The 20,364-nt window shown below is 28.3% G+C and overlaps 2 protein-coding genes across 2 annotated transcripts; one reads left to right on the top strand and one right to left on the bottom strand.

Moving 5' to 3' along the window:
• Positions 1-2,687: 2,687 nt before the first annotated feature.
• LOC123298091 (3-ketodihydrosphingosine reductase) lies at positions 2,688-5,506 on the bottom strand. The gene is made up of 2 exons (XM_044879994.1): positions 4,309-5,506; positions 2,688-3,595 (listed from the first exon to the last, which is right to left on the bottom strand). The coding sequence occupies exons 1-2, from the start codon at positions 5,083-5,085 to the stop codon at positions 3,380-3,382; spliced, it is 993 nt and encodes a 330-aa protein (XP_044735929.1). The 5' UTR covers positions 5,086-5,506; the 3' UTR covers positions 2,688-3,379.
• Positions 5,507-6,917: 1,411 nt separating this feature from the next.
• Positions 6,918-19,880, top strand: LOC123298076 (biotin--protein ligase). Its single transcript, XM_044879973.1, has 16 exons — positions 6,918-6,963; positions 7,042-7,398; positions 8,794-8,964; positions 10,396-10,549; positions 10,624-10,765; positions 11,163-12,032; positions 12,099-12,288; positions 14,197-14,342; positions 14,414-14,567; positions 14,835-15,023; positions 15,215-15,394; positions 16,267-16,399; positions 16,474-16,634; positions 17,155-17,269; positions 18,403-18,619; positions 19,622-19,880. Exons 2-16 carry the CDS (start codon positions 7,099-7,101, stop codon positions 19,794-19,796), a joined length of 3,297 nt encoding a protein of 1,098 aa, XP_044735908.1. The 5' UTR covers positions 6,918-6,963; positions 7,042-7,098; the 3' UTR covers positions 19,797-19,880.
• Positions 19,881-20,364: the final 484 nt, after the last annotated feature.

Here is a 20,364-nt window from a genome sequence, read left to right as displayed (position 1 = left end):
AGGTCCAATCTTATGTCAGAACATGATGTACCCCATCAAACTCAACATTTTTTGTTTAAGTTACCAAACGATATTAAAATATGGCTCACTCGGTGTATACAAAATGGAAGCAGGAGCTAGAGAAATTTTTCGACTTTTGTTATCATGACAAGTTTTTATAAAAATGATGATCTGTACATACAAATTTTTCACAAGACTACGCATTACATTATTTGATAATAGGCAATTGAAATCTGATATGATGGATAATTTGAATTTTGTCTAATTTTAATAAAAATGGTCGAATTTAATTTTTTTGTAACGCGTTTTGTTTGAGTAATTTGTAATTTTGCATATACATATATACATTATTTTTTAATGAATAGAAATGATTACCTATATGAAATAATTTTATTTTTACGATTTGTTTATTTAGAAATCTGTGATCTCTTAATTAGTTTTAAAAAGAAATGTTATTAATTTGTTATTATTAATTTTTAATCAAATTTTTTAAGACTGTTTTTAGAATATTTTTTATTAGTAGAATTTATATTTAATATTAGTGCAAAACGTGTGGCTTAATTTCTTATAGAAATAAAATGTTAATAAATAATCCGAATATTAAATATTTGTTTTTTATTTGAAACCTATCAAAATATACTCACATCGGTATGAAAGAATAAGATTAAATATAGAACCTGTCATTAAAATAAATAAATAAAACGAGTGGAAGAAAAGGTTTAAAAAATAAATTAATAAAATTTGTAAATAAATTATGAATATCATTCAAACTTTAGTTCAGTCTCCTTATACAGCCAAAAAACGAGATAAGCTTTTTTGTGGTACACACTTTGTGACCATGGAGTTCTTATTTCATGGGTACTAGAATAAGCCATAAACAAGAATTACAAAAACAAGCACAAAAATTTTTGTTTAAACCGACAACTATAACTATGATCAACTTTTAACTAACCGCCGAGAGCTGTTAGCGCCATCTCTCGAGGACCAGTAGAACTATCAAGCCAGAACCGGACACGAATTTTCTGGGCCTTCTTCCGAAAATGGATCCTTAAATATTATTTATACCATTAAACACGCGATGTATTTTAACCCAAGCAACACCGGGTTTGGCTGCTGCATTTTTTATGTACTATTTATGATATTTTTTCGAACTTGTATTAATAATAGAAACGGATCTATACCTGTTTGTAAAGACCCGCCGCTGACAATTAAGTGGGTTAGCGACCAAATTGAACCCCCTCAGGTCTAAATATAACTAAATATCAGGTCTAAATATACAAAATATCAAAAAATCAAATTTTTATTAACTTGCTTGGCAGTAGTTGTAGAATTAACACTTTGGGCGTTTTTCACAAAATTAAAATTACATTTTTAGTTAATTTTTAAATTTTTTTTTTTTTAAATTAAGTGGATAAAAAAATTGTATATTTCTGTAGGTATTCCAAACAAATATAATTTATATAAAATAATTTTATTTAAAATGCAAAAAATAGTAGATAGCATTTACAACAATTATGTATTATGAAACCATAACAAGATATTTGTACATCATGAATCACCGAAAGTTTAAATGCAACAAAAACAAACAAAAAGTACGTTTTAAGACTAATTGATTACATTGGTACGAAATTTGAAATGTGTTCGGAAATTCTATCCAGTACAGAAAATTATCAGTTGATCACCGACAACTGGCTACTATTTTAAAAAACTTGTAACTGTAGCAGTCTGTACTGACTATGGTTAGTATACTGGATCGAATTTTCGAATACACTTGTAATATTAACATTAAAAAAAAAAACCAAAACACTAATTAAGGGTTACCGTGTGATTTGTGACTACAAAAGATAAAAATAAGGAGAATAATACACCCAAAAGTATAAAATTATATCTGATTCGTCTATCCCACTCTTGTTCACAGAAGTTGATAATTTTGCTTATTCATGAATCAAACCCTAGCACATTAGCCCCACTCTGGACGCTTATTGAATTTTTATTTAAAGCGAAAATCCTCCCCACCTCCTACTCCTCAGATTTGTGACTCAACTATTTAACCTAAGATAATAGAACTATAATTGTGCCCGATGTAATCTTTATAACAATAAAAATAGATAAAAAAAGAAGTATTTAGCATATGGTACGCATTAAAAGTCTATTTCCACATGAAGTGGGATTTTACTCGTATATAGTTGTACGCCATATTTCATTATGCGAGCTTAAAAATATTCTGTTGAAGTATTTAAATTTAAATTGCTTTTTTTAAACAGATAAATTATAACCACATAAAACTTCCAGGCATAAAAAAATGTTAATTACTTTAAATTATTAAAGTAACTATTTTTGCCACAAGGTAAAGCGTCACATTCTGTTTTTTAATTAATTAATACATCACTAATACTTCGGTCAAGTAATAATAATGTCGCTATACGTTGAACAATGACAATAGTAATTTATACAGGGTGGGTCATTTTAATCTACAATGGCTAATAGCTCGATTTGTAGTTAGCCAACTAAAAACAACTTTTGGAAAAAGCAGTTTTCCGTACTTAGTTAGCGTGTTTTCTGTCGATTAAATGCAATAATGACATATTTTTTGGTCGCATTTCCTCTGAAAGCTGATGAAAAATTAATTGAGATAAAAAATGTTAGTTTTTTTATGAGGATTACTTTCTAATTTAAAGCACTATCCTAACTCTTACCGTTTAGGATCAAAATTGGCTATTAAAGTAACCCGAAGAACTAATTTCAATCTGATATCAGAACATGATGCCCCTCATAAAAATCTGCAGCTTTTTTGTTCGAGTTATTTTTCGATTCGTTACCTACAAAACGAGCTATGAGCCATTATAGATTAAAAATATACCCACTCTGTATAATCAGACTCAGTCTTTTTAAATCTACTTGCGGTTTTTTTATCGTATGGAGGTCCTTTGACCAAAAAATTATATACTTACTTGAACTTCTCTATTTCTCCAGCTTTTCTACTTTCCATTTTCACCCCCATGTCATTCAAGCCTGCGTAATTGGTTTGTTTCATGAATTAACATTACGGCAAAACGCAGGTTAAAGTAATGCTATTTTGTGCAACCAGAATGCGTAATCCTGACAACCATGTTCCAATAGCAAAAGAAATTCTACTAAAAAACTCATATTGAGAGAGACGAAATATTCTTCTATTGAACACTTTCTGCTAAATGCTGTTAAACATCATCAATTTCTTAAATTCTTATAAGATGGTTAATAAAGGCCTTTTCAGAACAATTTAAAATTTGTTATTAGAAGTTTAAAGTCTATTTCAATTGCATTATTTAGCTAAGTCTATTCATAATATATCTTAACATTAAAAATTTGTGCTTTTTAATATAAAAAAATTTAATCCTATTTATAATAATTTTTTCTCTTTATCTTGTTGCATTTTACATTTTTCAATGATTCGTTCAAATGATTTTATATAAAAGAATCCGATTAAACGAAGTGGGCCTAACAATAAGATTTGTAAAATTAATTCACCATATCCAGATGGTGGACTCATTCCAGCAGCAGACATTGATAAACAAAATGTTGCAGGATTTACACAATAACTGTAAAATCGGGAACGCTATAAAAAATACACAAAAATTACAAATTTTTTAAATAAAAATTCACCATCACCAAAGTTTAAAAAAAAAATTAGATACGGTACATTATTCAAGGTATTGAAAACGTTCTGTGAATGCTTATCATTAATCTGAGGGGCACGCGATTAACCGAACGAAGTCAAATGGATTTTTTCTGTAAAAATCTCAAATAATTATAAGTTGACCTAAGTAAAATGTCGTGAAATGCCGTTTTTAATGATTAATGAGCATTAATGGATGCTAATATGGCCGATGTAGAAACGAGTAATAACGGATTGAGTCAAATTTGAAAATAACTTCAAAATTTTAAATTATGAGCGTTTACTTAACTACCTTTGAAATTTCGAAGTTGACTCGGATCAACTCGATATTGCTCGTTTCTACGCACCATGGATATAGGAATATTTTAAAAGGGATGGAGTATAACCGAGTGGGATGAGTCTCACTCAGGGGGAAGAGGCAGGGTATCATTGTGCCTACTTTCTATTGGCTGTTAACTACGCACTCTCTTAACAATAAGTACTTAATTATTTTTTCTTTAAGAAAAAATTAATTGGTTACTCAAGTATGGAACTGTTTAAATAAAGCGTCGATCGTAAAAAAGCGAGCTATTTTGGTTAGTCACAGTTTGTTTTAGTCCAACAAGTCTTAAAATGATCACTTACTTAGATTAATTATAAAATGATTATCTTACCAAAGCATCAATAACAATCTGCGTGCCAACATCATTCGGTTTAAGTAAACCACCTTCCTCGGAAATAAGTCTTGTTTCTATTGGCTTAGTCTTTTCCTCATTTTCAAAACCAGGTGTATCTGTATCCGCTGGCAATGCTAATGTTACAGATATATTATGTGATTTTGTTTCAAAATATAAAACTTCGGCTAAACCACGAAGTGCATATTTACTAGTACTATATGCGCCACCACCGTATACACCTAATAATCCACCTTGTGAAGAAGTAATTACAATAATACCATCTTGCCTCGACTTCAAAAGAGGTAAAACTGCTCTTGTTGGATACACAGTACCATATAAATTCAAATTGACCACAGTATCGATATCAGTAATTGACATATTTTCTAAAGCAGCGAATAAAGCCATGCCGGCACAATTAACAAACATATAAATTGGCTCATTATCATCGATACTTTGAATTTTCTCAGTAATATCAGCATGGTTGGTAACATCGGCTGATTCGTACTTAATTTTCTGAACTTCTTTATTTTTAACAAAATTTTTAATCTCATTAACAGCTTCTTGTAATTTGATAACATTACGTGCTATTATTGTAACGTGAGCTCCTCGTTTTGCACATTCAATTGCCACACCCTTTCCAATACCACTAGAACCTCCCGTAATTACTACATGTTTGTTTTCTAAAGTTTTTAAACGTCCAACATAAACGAAATGCTTTATAATTAAAATAATTATTGTTAAAGTAATTAGTACAAAAGTTATCCCTAAAAACATCTTGTTTTATGCTATTTTATAGTATTCATAAACTTGGCTAGATAATATTTTATCTAACAATAGAATTTTTTAATTACTGTAATTATCCGAACCCAATTACAATTAATCAAGGGTAAAGTAAATAATTCCTTGTATATATACCATAGGACTAGGGCTTTCTTTCAGGATATTTTGTTATCAGGCGTAATAAAATAATATTAAATTATTTACTTTAAACGAGAAAACGTGATAGCAATTTACACGTATAGCCCAATTATAACCTCAAACTGATTCCAATTTTTACTTTGGTCTTCACAAAAAAACATTAAACAGTTTATAAATCTTCAAATTCGTAAGGATTTGAATACAGAATTCGAGATACTCTGGTAATAATAAGTTTATGTTGTCTCAATAAAATTTAAAGGCTCGCGGCGTTGAGACTTCTAAACCTAACTGATTTGATGTTTCGATTAGAATTTCTAATTCAAATAGAAGCATATATATTAATTAGAAGTAATTTTAAAAAATTCGGTTTAAAAAAATGATTATGTTAAAAGATAAAGTAATAAATTAATTTATCATTATAAGGCATGAAATATAATGCCGCATCGCGCAAAATTTTAAATGACAGTTCTGTTTTTGACAGTTCGTAGCATGGTTCGTAGTTCGTATGTTAACGCCAATTTCATCTATGGTTAACGCAAGAACCCAAGTCGCAAAGCAACAGTAAAAAACTCATTTAATTTTTTTGATTTCACGAAAGTTTATTATTCTACTATTCACATTGTTGAAGACATTTTGACACATTTTGATCAAATTCAAGACTTGCAAAAATGTATTATTTCTAAAATTATTATGTATATTTTATACCAATTTTATTTTTAGTGATTTGGCTGATTTGATTTGTTGAAAATGTGTGGAGTAATGAAAATACGTGCGGTAATGAAACTTTTTAACTCACGCAAAATGGGTAGGAAAAGTTGTTCTTAACTGTCGATCATAGATAAAATAAATTATTTTAAGCAAAAGTTCTTTGTTTTTTGTAAAGGTAACATGTCCCAACGCGTTAGCAATATTTGATTTGATCGCTATAACGTAAGATATATAATAAAGGCATCCTAAACTACCCATATATTTCAAATGGTTTATCGACACAAATATTATACAGAGATAAAATTTCTTAGCAAATGTTTCCTCTCCTTTGAATATAGGGGGGTGGTCTCTGGAGCTACGGGACTAATTATGATGAATGAAGTGTAGTTAAATTTGAGCCAATACAGCCTGAATTTGTAATAGGTAGTGTCAAAAGTACCATAGCGTGTCCCGGAAACTACTAAATGGTAACCACCGGGGGGCCATCTATGATGTATTACATTTGAATGTATTATAAACCTAACTAATACCAGCAGTAGAACGCGGCGTTCAAAAATTCAGCGCCGGGTGCTGAAATATATTAATTTTCATTTATCAAGTACCCGAACATTCTAAATCTATTGCTTTCTAACACTTCGTACCCAATCAACCTCCAGCTTGTTAGCCTTTATAGTGTATTTTTCCATGAACTAACAATTAAAACGTAAAACTTCAAAACTCAAAGTTGAACCATTTTTTCTCTGATACGATTACAATAGTTTAAATAATAGATTAAAAGATAAATAAAATAATAAACTAAAATGAAATAAACAAGTTGTCATTTCTTTCAAATATCAGTTGGCATCACTGATATTTAATTTATCAATATTCAATAATATGATAAGAAGAATTCAACATTAAAATTTTTGATTGCAATTTTAATGCAATAAAAGCGACAATGTGAATAAAAATTTTGTAAAACCAATGACAATATTCTTAAAAAACATTTCAACAGTTATTATTCAATAAATTTTATTAAAAATAAAGGTAATTTTAATTAAGAAAAATTCAAAAAAAATAAATAAATGTATGTTAATAAATTGACCTCAATGTATTATTTACCAGATATGCTTTTCATTTGATAATCTGTAAAAAACTTTGGCACGCATAAAAACACTCAAAATGATATTGACATTATATTATATGGCAGCCACCTGTATGCAATGGTATCGTTTGGAACGAATGCGTAATAAATTATGTCAATATTTAGCAATATGTAATGTTCCAACACATGAAACATTTTTTAAAGAAGCACCAAGTTGTAGTAAAACATCAACAGATATTGTATCAACTGCGCCGCCTATCACAAAAGGAATTGTACTTTATCGTGGTACTTATGATAGTGCGTTCACGGATAATCAAAAATTAGGTGACCTTTTATGTTACGAAGGTGATTCTAAATGTTGTACAGTTGTTCCAGAGGTAAATAAACATTTAATGTGATCATTATTCGGCTAGTTATGTAATTATATAGAATTTATAAAAGATTACGTAAAAAATGAATAATTTATCTTCTTACTAGGTCATTCATTATTATGTAAAAAATGTATGAGGAGCAGGTAGTTTATAGTACTTGTAAGATAGTTATCGTTTCATCTTTGTTTTTCATTTTAAGAGACCATTTAAAATACTACATGGAGGGGAAAATATTTTTCATTGAATAAGTGGTAATCTACGCTCTTTAATTATACAGTCAAATTAGTCCATAAAATATAAGTAAGGTTACAAAAATTCCCATAGAGCTAAAAATTGGTATGAATGTTCAGAATACTATTATTATAAATGAATTGTGAAAAGTCCCCATCAATCCCCCTTGTGCAAAAAATTTTATTGAGGGGGGCAGTTTGCAAAAATAAGCTTTTCGCGTTTTTCAGCAAAACGATGAGTTTCACAGCAAAAATAGTTCAGACAAAAATTATAGATAATCCGATTCTCTACCAAAAGTGTCTCTACACATTTTTTCATAAGTACTGCCATTTTCGTGATATAGCGGTTCAAAGAATTGAACAAATTATTTTTTTCGTAATACATTTTTGAACCGTTATACGAGTAAAAATATGAGGACTTAATTTTGATGAACCAGCTTCTTCTTCTTCTTGGCGCTGTCTTTTTACAGCATCAATGCTACTCTATCGAGTATAATTTTTTCGACCCTGCACATGAATTTTTACAGTTGTCTGGTCTTTCAGGTACTCCGAAAATTCACCACCTCTCTCAATACTTACGACTAACAGTATTTTGTAGAGTATGAGACCTTTGAAACGAGGCAGGTATACGAGCATCACCACGCTGACAATTGAATGGAAGACAGATGTTACTCAGGCTATGCTACTAAATAAAAAAAGGTCATCTAATATCTTCATTCGTCATCTAATATCTTCCGTCCCTTACCAGAACGAAATTCTTAATAGGGAAAGCTAACTTATGCTCTATGACTATGGAAAACCAGTGTATTTAAGAGCTGATTATAATCAGATAATCTTTCAATAAACTTCTCAGAACTAAAAAGATATCGAAATTTTGTTTTTACTACCTAAAGTTTCAACCGACACATGAAAATTTATCTTCATTCATCTTCTTGTGCATCGCTGGTTTTTTATCTTTTTTTCCCGATTCCATGATGGATTTTAACTTCATTTCATAACCAGAAAATACAGAAAAAAATCTATAGAATATCAGTTCGTGCCTTTGTACGAACGACTAGAAATTAGAAAATTCATTGAATGAATCATATATGAAAATTTTGTAATTATTTTTGTTCGCGATCGATGTACCTAAACCAAGCTAGTTTTATTATTTTATCAAATCTTGTTCTAGAAACGTATTGATTTATCAGTTTGGATTGGTTTTACAAAGGGATATTCAACATTTCCGTTTGAAATAATTGAAGACGACTTTCCAAATGCAGACAGTATTAAAAATATAAATATACTCTTACACGCTTCGCTCGAGCCATCGTCGAATATTGATGAAATTCATTCCATTAGGGTGAGTAAAGTAATTCATTTCTGATAGTTCGGCCGTACTACATATTTATGTTCCTTTTTTTTCACTATTTCCTAACTAACTAACATTAAAGAAATAATATACAGTATGTCCCCGGATAGAGGTAACTATACTTGTAAATTTTCTTATTTTGCATTTTGAGAAAAAAAGTCATTCTGTATAAGAAGTTTTGCTTATTATGAAAAGTATGTAGGAATATTTAAAACTTCTAAATAATTAATGTATAGGGTAGCTAAAAATTTGGTATCACTATTTTTTTTTTTTTGTAAACTACCCTTCGTTTTTAAAAGTTGACAAAATGTTACTAAAAAAAGTTACTCGAAATTAACAATTATGACTCTATACAAAATATCAAGAAGATCTTTCCAACTTTGACAATTCCATTCTTATTGAATGTTAATCCGAGAAAATAAATTTTCTTTTTAATTTTCTAAACTAGTCCACAAAAAATTACACTCTCGGATAGTAGGTACACGTTAATTGTTATATTATTAAATTTAATAGTTTTATTTTTATTAAAGTACACGGATCTTCTTGATATTTTGTAAAGAGTCATAATTGTTAATTGCGAGTAACTTTTCTTAGTAACATTTCGCCAACTTATAAAAAAAGGGTAGTTTACCAAAAATAAAAATAGTGATTCCAAACTTTTGGCTACCCTGTACATTATTAAGAAGTTTTAAATATACCTACATACTTTTCAGAATAAGCAAAATTTCTTATAAAGAATGACTTTTTTTCTTAAAATGCAAAATAAGGAAATTTACAAGTATAGTTACCTCTATCCGGGGACACACTATATAAGATTCTTAGACACTACACCAATAAATTCCTGCTTAAGTAAATTATTCTTCTATAAAATACTCATAAAATTATAAATTTCAAAGAAAATCGCGTAAAATTGCTAATATCACTATCAAATTTTGATAGTGTTCTTTCCTTGTAATAGATGATTTTAGGTTCTTCCAGTTTAGGTCAGTGTGGTTATGTGGCTTATTAATTAATTAGCTGTCATAGAATCATAGTCCGAAATTTGACCCGTGGAGAGAGCCCGGGACAAAAAACAGCATGTTGTCGATTGGCATCTTTTCAAGACATGATTTATATCTATAGGAAAATTAAAGAATTTGCAGAATTGAGGGAGGAGACTATTGTTGTTTCTTTTGGGACCTATGGTTAGTTACGTACTTGAGTTGACAGAATTTCTTTGTTGCTCAGTATATCAATCTTCAGTTAGCCGAAAGTTATGCGTTAAATAAAATTTTTAAAAAGCCAGCATTTTTTACCGCTCATCCATAAAAGTATATCAAAAATCGATTAAAATAAAATCTATTATCGTTTATTCGTAAATTACTACCATAAATGGTGAACTATTTGTTATATCTCTCTTTCTTTTCTTTTTTTTAAATTTAGATTGAACATTTTGGAATACCAATTGCATGGAAAGTTGATTCGATAATGGCATTAATCATACGAACCGATATGCAATTATTTACAAGTTTATCCGCTGCGTTTATGTCAAAAACAATTGCAATCAATAATCATTTACAATTATTACGCATCGAAAGTAAGTTGAAAATAGTTATAGGCTCTAATTATTATCGGAAAAATGTTTAATTATTGTATTATCTTTTCAATTAGCTGTGTCTTTATCGGGAAAAGTTTACGAATGCCGTCCAAAAGATGTTACATTAGGAATGGAATGGATTCAAAAATTAATTCCTAAACAATGGAATACACATGTTATGCAGTTAAAAAATTTATGTTCGCATGTAAAATATAAGTAAGTATTCATGTGTTCTAATTTTTACTTGTTGTCATTGTCTAAATCAAAGCCTTGTAAAATGAAAATGCACTCGTGAACCGTTTGTCAATTTTCAAAAACTTTACCCTCAAGAAGTGTATGCATCACTTTGAGGCCCGTGCACAAAAATCATCCAAGGAGGGGTACAAACTTTTGTTCTTCATATTAAGATATTATTTAAATATGTATATTATTTAAATAAAGCAACGAATGCTCAAATTTTAATAAATTTTGAAGTAAAAGTAGGCCTTCGTCTAAAAATTACGAATATGGTTCAAGAATTTGTAAACTTTCGTAATAAAACTTCTTTATTTTCATTTTAAAAATATAGTACATAATAATAATTATGATATAACTGAAATAAAAACATTTTCAGGCAACGTGACGATTTATTACGGCACCATAAAAAATTATTACCACATAAAAGAACAGATAAGCATACAGATCGTAGTAAAAGTTCAAAAAAAGATTCATCAAAAACATCAAATATACCTTCAACCGCCACTCATACTAGTAAAGAAATTGAAACTGAAATCATTCATAATGTGGCACCATTAACATCAACTGGATCCATAATATCATCTGAAATGAATTCATTCGAAACTACAACACCTACTGTTAAAACGTCAGACGAAACCGTTGAATCTGATACAAAAATATTGAATAATACACAAACACAATCTTCAGCCGAGTACGATGAGAAACCAACAAAATTAACTAAACAAAAATCATCCGATTTAATCATAACAGAAAGTCGTAATCCAAGTACAAACAACACGAATTTATCCTTGTTTCGTAAATGTCAAAATAAAGTATCTGAAAAATTACCCGAAAAATCATCGAAAAAGACATCTGTTGCGGGTGCATTAAAAAAACGATTCAAAGAAAAAAAATCTGAAGCTGTTGAAGATGTTAAAGATAAAGTCAATGTTATTGAAAATCCATTAGAAAATTTATCAATTCAAACAAGTGAATCAAAATCTACACCAATGATAAATAGTACGAAAATCGATTATCCGATATTAAATGGTAATGGTGTTTCAAAATCGGAATCGGATATACCCGGTGATCAAACGAAAACATTCCAATCAGATATTCCAAAACATAGTGAACCGATTAAAAACTGTAGCAGTAAATCGATAGATTCATCCTCAGTAAAACCGCCAAATGTTTTAATTTATGCTGAAAGTGCCGTAGAACGCGAGAGTGTTACGAAATTAATGACAACTGTGCTGCATAAAGAAAAGTAAAAGTATTTACGAGTTATATAATTTTAGTGAATTGGAATTAATTATTTAAATTTGTTTTTCAGATATAGTGTATATAGTTTAAGTCCAAGTAATGTATGGTGGGGCTCAAAAGCTACATTATTAGTAGTTTGTGGAGCGGTTGCCAACCGATTGGGATCACAGATGTTGGATTATTTACTGTCTGGTGGTCGAATACTTTGTTTATGTTCTGATTTTATTAATACTGTTCTTCCAACATTTACTACAGCTGAGGTATGTTATATAAACCATGTTCCCTAAACATTCGCTATCTCGTTCATAAAACTAAAATTTTTCTCCAACTTTTTTTGACTTAAGGAAGTTCCCTCGGCAATAATAGAAAAAATAAATTAGTAGATAAGGATCCGAATTTTTAGTATGTTATAGTTCACGAAATATATTATTATATAAAACAAAAATTTGGGTACCTTGTCGATCAATTAAGAGAGTAATTCTTAATTAAAAATACACTAAATAACATAACCATCATGAAGGTTATAAAGAAGGAGAACGATCGCTATAGAAAATATTGTCCCCGAAATATGGATAAAATAAGTGAGGCGCTGCGATCGCTAAGTTGTATCAATAAAAGCGGGCTGTTGTGCGCTAATTTGAAATGATATATCAATTTGTACATTATGCAACTAACTTCATTTACTTGTACTCATAAACAGCTAACTTCGTAGATACTACTTAATGATGACAGCGCGGCTAGTGGCTGAAAAATGAACTATAAATTTTACAAATTTTCAGGGACAGACGCGCTAATGCTTTAACACGTAGCGATCGTTCTCCTTCTTTATAACCTTCATGATAACCATCCTCATAACAGGTTATGTTATTTAGTGTATTTTTAATTAATTAATTCCTCTCTTAATTGATCGATAAGATACCCAAATTTTTGTTTTATACAATAATACATTTCGTTAACTATAACATACTAAAAATTCAGAGCATTAACTACTAATTTATTTTTTTCTATTACTGGCGAGTCACCCTCCTTAAGTTAAGTAGTATAGCAGTATCGAAAAGGGAAACAGTTTAGTTAAATCAGCAATCACGTTTGAATTGTTTTTTTTTTTTTTTTTTTTTTTTTTTTTTTATAACTAATGGTACAAAATCATAAAAACATTTTAAAAAACTCAGTTGACTAAAATTTAACTGTCAAAACTGTTTAAATTCATAACCTCAAAATTTCACTTTTTTTCTACAAAAAGCAACGTAATTTTAATTTATATATTATTTTGATTATTAATAAAATAAAACATATAATATTTATTATTCATATTTATTAATATCTGATGGCATTTAATTATGATACCATTCATAAACGCGTTATACATAATCTAAGGAATTTTTTTTAAATTCAAATTTGGGCGCACTATGCGTTTTAATATTTTCGATTACCAACAAAGACAGAAACTAATTGTAATAGTAAAATTAAATAAAGCAAAACTGTACGGTATAAATCGTTTAGAATTTTTTTTCAATGTATATTTGAGACAAATGTCATTTATGAATCCGATTTCGTTATCGGGGATCGTTCTATCAATTGAAAAGTTTTTTTTAGAGATCATTTGTGCCAATTTTTCACAAATCATTAGTTTCCAGCGTTATTGAACAGAGACACTCATAAGAGTTCATGTAATTTTGCATAGCTTTAATTAATTATATCTTTTAAACGGTACAGTAAAAAAAATCTTATTTTTCTCTCTTAACTAACGGAACTGCCATCTTTTGAAAAAAATTTAAAAAAAGATAAAGTAGTTAACTGTAATCGTCAATACCGCCTTAAGTTTTTTTTTTTTTTTGTGACCAACGAAAGAAAAAATTCTAAACTCACTCCGTATTTCCTCTATAAAATATCACGTCAAACAACACATGCAAAATTTAGTTTAAACAAATAAAATCTTCTCCTTTGAATATTTAAAATTATTTTATTTTTTTATCAAGCGAAACTCCTCTACGTTTCCATGAATTACACATATTTAATTTTTGTTTGTCCGGTCAAAATGTCTGTCTTGTAAGAACATAATTAAATTTTATTGTAGAGAATGTCTATTAAATGCTCTTTTCGGTATGATTATTATGCCACAGAAACGAATAATCAATTCCTTAATAATGCTTTTTCTTTTTTATAAGGTACGAGAAAGGGAATTAGTTCGTTTTTCCTATGATCGCTGGCATCGTGTACGAATGATACATCATATTTTCTGCTATCAACCTTCACCTGGAAGGAAGTTGTTTTCAAAAGACAGCAGTGAAGAGGTTTCGCCAAATAGCAATAGGTATAATTCAATTAAACTAAAAATAAACTTCAGATTTTTTTAATACTGAAGTTTTATTCTCAATCTTTTAGATGTCCAACACCATCGATAATCGAGGTAAAAAATAGTTCAAATGAAAGTCATAAATTGGAAGTAAAAGTTTTAGGTGCAGAAGACACATGGCACACACCTAGTTTAATTTTAGCAACCGATCCTAAATCTGGTGGTATTGCCGTATTTTCACAAGTAATTTACTTTCATTTATCTAAAATAAATTATATAGATTTAAAAATTTCGGGAAAACTGGATTTTGATATATAGCTTTCTTTAGTTTTTCTATTAAACCTAAAAAATGTTCCCAACAATTTAGCTACAAGCTACAAATTTGACTTCTAACATATTTCGATAAAAGTGGTTGCTAAGAGGCTGTTTACGAGAGTTACATAGAAAAATCCAACCTTCCCGTAATTTTTCGAAGCTAGATAACATTTTCTAATAAATTTTTTCTTTTAGGTTCATTTAGAACTTGAACCGTCCCAATATGAATCTGATGAAAAAATATATCCAGCTTTAACGGAAAGTGATGTTGCTAGATTAGATATAATTCGGCATATTTTAGAAAAACATCTTGGCTTAGATTGTCCAACAATTGAGGATACATCGCCAATATATAAACCAGCATACTTTTTAGGAAGTCATGAGGTTCGTCTTGATTTTTTTTGATTTATCATTTTTGAAAAAAGCCAAATGTTCATATTTACCAGCTGTAATCAAAGATGCAAGCAAATAAGTTTTTATATCCATTTTTTTATTTGTTGGAACTTTTATCTTTTCTTTATCATTTTCCATTAAAGTATTTTCGTATTTTTTTCATTTTTTGATTTATTTTAAAGTTGAAATTAGCAATGCTGTCACGGTTGGCTTCTGGTATTACCGATAATATTTATAAAACTGCTAATCTAAAATTACAATTTTGTGGTAAAGGCGTTGAACCAAATGTAGCAAGTTCAACATTCTTACCAATTTTAGTACATTCCTGTCCAGAAACATTTTCTACATTAAAATATTTTGAGGTAAATATTATTTTTATTATTTTTACTATATAATACAGTCCATTTGGTGTCAAAAATTACATCAACTAATTCTATAACGGTTTGATTTCAACTTCAAGGTTTAAAAGAAATAGATGAATTTGTACCCTAAAAGAATAAAAGAGATTTCAGAATATCAAAATTGGTTGCGTAATAGGGAATATTCATGTATTTTTTTTATATTTTTAATTCATTGTTTACACCGTTATAACAAAGTAAAAAATATAAATACTGCTTAAAAATGTTATATTTAAGTGTAAAAAAATATTTAAAATACATTATAATTTTGAGATATTTAAACGCAGTTTTTTGGCGCTCTCTGTTGATGAAGTATAAGTACGTGATCTGTCAATTGGTGACAGTTCAATGTATAATTTAGACTTTAAAAAAATGAATTTACACTCATTATTATTAAGTTTTCTAATAAAAAGCCGTAGAATAGTATAATTTAATGAAATACCATATAAAATGTGAGTAATTAATATCATACAGTATGTCAACAAATTTGACATGCCCGTATTTTGATGTCACGTCCGTATAAAAATTTGAATTTCCGTTTTAAAAAATTGTAAATGCCCTCACTGAATTTGTACTTTTATTAATTAATTTTAAGTAATTAAAAAGATATTAATTACTTAAATAATGGTTTAGTTGAAATGTCCAGCCATTAAAGTTACGGAAAATAAAAATTTGAACCAAATTTAAATTTCATTAATATTCCCTATTTAAATTTTACATCTCCTAAACTATCTAAAACTGATATAGAATTAGTTCGTTATAATCTCACCAAGTAACTGTACTAAATATTGAAAGTCGAGCTTATAATTTTAATAATTCTATAAATTAATTTATAGAATTTAGAAACCAGTAAAATCGGACGTCTTGTTTTATATTGTGAAATTATAGATAGTACAATGAATGTATTTTCCGGTGTAAAATTAGAACATGGAATGGCAGTTGTTGCTAGAAGGCAGGTTAACGGACAAGGTATTTTCAAAACTTTTGTGAAAAAATTAAACCAACACGAAAAGGATTATAAATAAATAAAATTTCAATTTAAGGTCGTAGTGGTAATAATTGGTTAAGCCCCGATGGTTGTGCTATGTTTTCGTTACAATTACATATTCCAATGCAAAGTATTTTAGGACAACGAGCTCCATTAGTACAAATTTTAAGTTCTGTTGTAATTGTGAATGCTTTAAAATCTATTCCTGGATATGAAGTATGTTTCATTAATATTATTTGAAGTAATATTTTATAAAATCTGTTTATTCAATTGTTTACGAGCCTATCTTAGTAAATTTTTGTGTACTTTATATAAGTCAAAGTCCCTCATACATGATATTTTTAATAGCTTTTTCTATCACAATATATTATAACCACTTAACATATGAGGATGCGACGTTTGTTTCGTTTCTTTCTATTTGCTCAAATCCTGCAATTCTTTTTTTTGGGTATGATGTAGGTACGTACTTAAAAATTCAAGTTTTCAAATTCGAAACTATTTTACTTTTTTTTATTTTTGCTCAATTAACTTTTACTGGTAACCTCTATGAAAACTTTTTTATTGACAACTTTATGATGTTTTATTATTCTAAAACTTTTTTTTCAATCATAATTATTGAATTAACTTAGGCTCTAGGCTATAGAAACCGTTAAATGTTAAAAATTGAATAAACATTTTACGAATGTTACCAATTTATAAAATCATCTTGCTTATAATTAAAATATTTGATTTGTAGAGTTTAGATTTAAATTTAAAATGGCCAAATGATATTTTTGCTAATAAATCAATAAAAATCGGTGGTGTCATTGTTACTAGTGTAGCAAATACTTCAACTATTGTTTGTAATATTGGTAAGAATTAAAAATTATTATATACCGCTTTTAAATCAATATAGGGGTTTTTACAAAAATGATGTTGATTGAGATTTTCTGAACATATTTTACTTGATTATAAAAAGCGATCAAGTCAATTTTGACAATATATTAAAATAGTGGTATGATTAAAAACTATAAACATTTTCGATTTAAATACTTCTTTCCTAAAAATTTATTTATGATGAGGTTTATTATAGTGTTGCCATATCTACAGACCATTTTGAATAAAAAACAGTAGATAGTACCTTTAAAAAACGGTAGATTCGGTAAAAATACGGTAGTTGTATTTTTACTTAAATTCGAATTTTTAGCGAATTTATATATTCATAATTCAAATTCATTTTAAATACCGAAATAAAAATTCAAAAATTAAAAATTAATATTCTCCGAGCCGCGAAAGGTAGTGGCTTTACATGATTCGTCATTATTATATAATTACGCCATCTAATTAATAAAAAACGGTAGGTTAAGAACAAAAAAAGGTATTACGGGAGACCTAATCAAAATTCGGTAGACCTACCGTTTTAACAGGAGATCTGAATTTATATTTTTAAATGGTTTACCTGTTTATACAAGTAAAGTTTTTGAAGATACAGAAATAAGATAAGCATTTAGAATATTTAGAGTATTTAAGTTTTCCAAGTGAAAAATGCTTTTTGGTCTTCTGCGGCACATTTATAATCCAATTGCTTCAATAAAGACAATAGGAGTTAAGTTTTGAGTGAATTTATTTTTTATTTCCAATAACTTATACAATAGTTTTCAAAATAGGGATTTAAAAAACAACTAGAAACTAACTTTTTTGGTTGACTAAGAGGATCTTTCAAGATTTCGTTGATATAACAAAAGAAGTACGGTTTTAAGTTAGGCGTCTTTGGGCATACCGTTATTAATTCTATTTACTTTGAATGAAGTTGAAGGAATATATATCCTTATGAGAAGAATTTTATATTAACCAATTTTTAGGAAGAAAAATGTTTTACTCAGAAGGGGAAGAGAGATATTCGACCGGGAAATACTTGATTCCCTTTTCCGTGAATTTTTTTTTATCTAAAAAATAAATTCTTTCGGGAATAATGATGTAATGATTGATAATATTTTTTGTTTAGGTATTGGTGTAAATTTAAATAATGCATATCCCACAATTTCCATAAATCAATTAATAAGATCCTACAATGAAAATAATGGTGGTAAATTACCTGAATTAGATTTAGAAGTTTTTCTTGCACATATCTTCAACGAATTTGAAAGACTTTATGATTTATCAATGACACCTAGCGGTATTGCTCATTTATATGAATTATATTATAGTTATTGGTTACATGAGTAAGTACAAATGTTTTGCTTTTCTTTTTTTTTCTGTTTTTTGTGGCTTTTTTCATAGTTTAAATTTCTTTTAAATTGTTAATCAATTTTTTATGTCAATTTGGAATGTGCTTGTTTATCTTTCCTACAAAGAGAATACCAACAACAATTTTTATAATTATTTTTTTAAATTTTCCGGTAATTAAATTTTTGTAAGTTGTAAATGTATTTTGTGGATTATTTTATACGATTTAAGATGTTTTGTAATTTGTTCAATTGGTGGCTTATGTTTATAAACATAACTCAAGAAATATTTTGTTTTCAAGATATAGCCTCAAGAAATAATAGCGAAAAATCGCTCAAACAGGCATATTATCAGTAATATAATAATATCAGGGGTAGGGATTGGATCTTATAGTTAGTTTAACTCTTGGATAACTCATGATCAAAATACTAAATAGGTATTGATATCCGTAGGAACTTAAGGTAGGAGAGTACAAATGTTTGACGTCTTGAACGATTCAATTGTTCGAGGATTGAATCCTTCTTGCTGACCCTCTATCTGAAATCATACCTCGAACCGTTCTCGTCCATTATAGACTACCAACAGAATTATATCTCAGTAAGTCAGTAGGCAAGCGGATCCTTAGAGAGTTGAAGTCAGTTGATTGCATGGTATTACTCCTCACAGATTAAAAGAGACTACAAACTTTAAAATTATTGATCAATACGAACTTTTGTACATATTTTTTAGTCTCTGAGTTTAGATTATAAATGGTTACAAAAGCCAAATTTTATTCTGATAGTAGAATATTCTTGTTATATAAAGGTCAAACAATTCACCAACACCGAAATAGAATCTCAATAACATAAACACCAAAACGATTACCAATTTGATAATTGAAAAAGACGAGTTGTAATGATGCCGCTGATTGATTGTGAAACTTAATCCGGATGTAAAATTTATTGAATAAATAAATTAATTACTTAGATCAGTTCAATATATTTTTTTATATTTTACAGAAATGCTGAAGTTACAGTTTTATCAGAATCAGGCCAATCTCGGGCAGCAAAAGTAATTGGTATTGATAATTACGGATACATAGAAGTATCATCGAATGGAGAAATATTTAGTGTTCATCCTGATGGAAACAGTTTTGATATGTTAGTTGGTTTAATTGCACCGAAATTAAAATAAAATTAATAATTAATATTTGTTACAAATTTAAATACCAAAAATTCATAACGGAATCTCGTATAAAGCGTATCAAAATAAATTTAAATGCGTTAGTTAATAGTAAAATTGAAATTAGATAATCGAAAAGATTGTCGCAATTTTAATAGTGTTAATTTTTTGTTGTTGTTATTTTAATTTTAACGTTATTCCTATTTAATACAATATATACCGGGTGTTTATAACTATATTAAATTATTGAGTTTGTTTTTGTTTTTAAATGTATGTGGAAGAAAGCATTTATCTAGATAGTTTTAGCAAAAAAAGCTGGCTTTGTGCTAAATAGATATTTTTTAAAATGTTATTATTTAAAAGATATAGTACAATTAAAAAAAAAAAATTATATCTATTTTTTTTAATCTACATGTATATTTTTTTGAAATATATATATATAATACCTTTAGGGAAATATTTAGTGAAATTTATTGAAAAATTTATAAATATCTATCGAAGATTCATTATCCATTAGCTAGCTCAATATAAAAGTTATTATAATTTCTGTAATTTTTCTTTTTTTGAATGTTTTTTTTAC

Source organism: Chrysoperla carnea, chromosome 4 (genome assembly GCF_905475395.1).
Source record: "Chrysoperla carnea chromosome 4, inChrCarn1.1, whole genome shotgun sequence".
Lineage (NCBI taxonomy): Eukaryota > Metazoa > Arthropoda > Insecta > Neuroptera > Chrysopidae > Chrysoperla > Chrysoperla carnea.
The sequence above is the reverse complement of the archived record's forward strand: the minus strand, read 5'-3'. Positions and strand labels throughout refer to the sequence as shown.